We start from the raw sequence: 1,934 nt of genomic DNA on the forward strand, positions 1-1,934 counted from the left end.
ACCTAATGAAAAACTAGTGCTGGGAAAAAAAGGATTATTATTCCTTTTCATGTTTCTTTTACAGATAAGAACTGATTATACCTCCAAATGCAATCATAAAATTTGGAAGCCATCACCTTCAAACTTCCACAAAAAGCAAAGGACATTCGAAGGACAACCACCACCTTTGAAGGATTGCTTTTAACCCTGCAAGGAAAATCAGGTTGTTACAAACATAGTGAGAATACAAGAGATGTAATTTTATTGAACAGTGAACTATACCTTTGGAACATTTTCACAAACTTTATACAAATCAGGAGTTATTGAAGCTAGCCATAAACCAGGGAAGAGCGTCTGCAAAGAAGAAGTAAGAAAACAAATTCAGATCATTCCATAACCACAAGGCAAAATTGACGGCGGAGAAAGTGATGATAAATTCTCACATCAAGTTGTTTCTGAACAGTCTTTACTCTCTTCTTAGGTTTTCTTGTAGCCTTTGATCCAGTCATAGCATATATATCTTCATCAATTTCTTCTCTGGAGAGGGCTATCGAAAACCTAGGCCTTTTTACCTTTTTCGGAGGGTTGGATTCATTATTTTCTGGCTTGTTCACATTCATGTGAGGCGATTGAGATTTGTTCTCCTGTATCACCGATCCACTGGCTCGAAATGGACCTCCATTCACATTCAATGATTTTTGTACAGCCTTTCTGGGTCTCAGATTCCACGTCTTTGGTGCTGTATCTTCAGCAGCTTCCTCGTCTGCAGTAACCTCTTGAGATTCATCACCCTTTTGCTCTTCATGGATTTCCTCGGCCTTGTTTTTCCGAGGAATTTTGAGCAAGATTTTCGATCTACCTTCTTTATTCCCAGCCGCATCCACCTCTACTACTTTATGCTTCTTATCTGATTTCTCACAGATCCCTTTCTTCGTACTTTCAGGTGCTGAAATTCGTGAATGCCTACGATACTCAACAACACTTCTGTCCTTGTCCGATTCAGGAACAGATTCACAGTGCATTGGAGACTGACGCGGCAGCACAGACTCCCTCATCGGAGACTGACGTGGAGGCACGGAATCACGCATGGAAAACTGGCGAAACGCCGTAATGGATTCAGACGTCGGAGACTGGCGAGCCGCAGCAACAAATTCAGACTTCGGAGACCGTCGGGATGCCGCCGCAACAGAATCATGCATCGGAGACCGGCGAGATGCCACAACAGAATCACTCATCGGAGACCGGTGAGACGCCACAACAGAATCACGCATCGGAGACCGGTGATTCGCCACAACCAAATCACGCATCGGAGAGGATGATTCGCGCATGGGAGACTGACGAAACCCCAGAATAGGCTCTCGCATGGGAGACTGACGTGCAACAGAATCACGCATAGGAGACTGACGCGCCGCCATGGATTCACGCATTGGAGAGTGAGATTGTGATTGACGCTGTGGCGAATGATGGCGCGACGGGGAAGATGAATCTGAAGAAAGCTTATTTGATCGGCGGCGCTGGTGATTGTTTGAGTGCTGATTCTTCTTCCATTTCAAGTATGGTAAATCAAAGTTGTGAAGTGGGTTACTAGACTTTGCTGGAACAGTAGAAGTCATAGTACAAACAAGAATATCCAAATCTTTTCTTCAAATCAAACAGAAGAGAACAATAAATAAGCAAGTATATCAAGGCGATTGAGTCCAAAAAAATCTCATTGTGACTGAAATCTAAACATATTTAGCAAGATTGAGTTGTTTTGAATAGATAAAACTTTGAAAGAAACCCTAGACAGAAAGAGAGAGAGAGGCAATGGATGGCTTGAACAAGTGAAAGAGCAAAGTGTATAGAGGAAGATAGTTTATTTGATTACTATCCTGAATCCGGAGATGCACATGGGAACACTTTTTTTCTATTGCCCATTATAACCCTACTCCTCCCGCTCCCCCTCCCCCTCCCCC

The 1,934-nt window shown here is 43.2% G+C and overlaps 1 protein-coding gene across 5 annotated transcripts in view; it reads right to left on the reverse strand.

Annotated features, from left to right (window-relative positions):
- The window catches only part of LOC102584373 (uncharacterized), a 3,520-nt gene extending 1,667 nt beyond the window's left edge, over positions 1 to 1,853 (reverse strand). For 4 of the 5 annotated variants that reach the window (XR_367133.2, XR_367131.2, XR_367132.2 and 1 more), the window contains exons 1-3: positions 423 to 1,853; positions 262 to 333; positions 82 to 186 (exon numbers count right to left, since the gene is read on the reverse strand). Coding sequence is in view for 1 of the 5 variants with exons in the window: in XM_006345206.2 (XP_006345268.1) it covers positions 181 to 186; positions 262 to 333; positions 423 to 1,592 (1,248 nt within the window). In the remaining 4 variants the exon portion in view is untranslated. Of the gene's footprint in view, positions 187 to 261; positions 334 to 422 lie in introns of all 5 variants that reach the window. The other variant, XM_006345206.2, reaches the window with a different exon arrangement.
- Positions 1,854 to 1,934: the final 81 nt, after the last annotated feature.

Source organism: Solanum tuberosum, unplaced genomic scaffold, assembly GCF_000226075.1.
Source record: "Solanum tuberosum cultivar DM 1-3 516 R44 unplaced genomic scaffold, SolTub_3.0 scf00063, whole genome shotgun sequence".
NCBI classification, from domain to species: domain Eukaryota; kingdom Viridiplantae; phylum Streptophyta; class Magnoliopsida; order Solanales; family Solanaceae; genus Solanum; species Solanum tuberosum.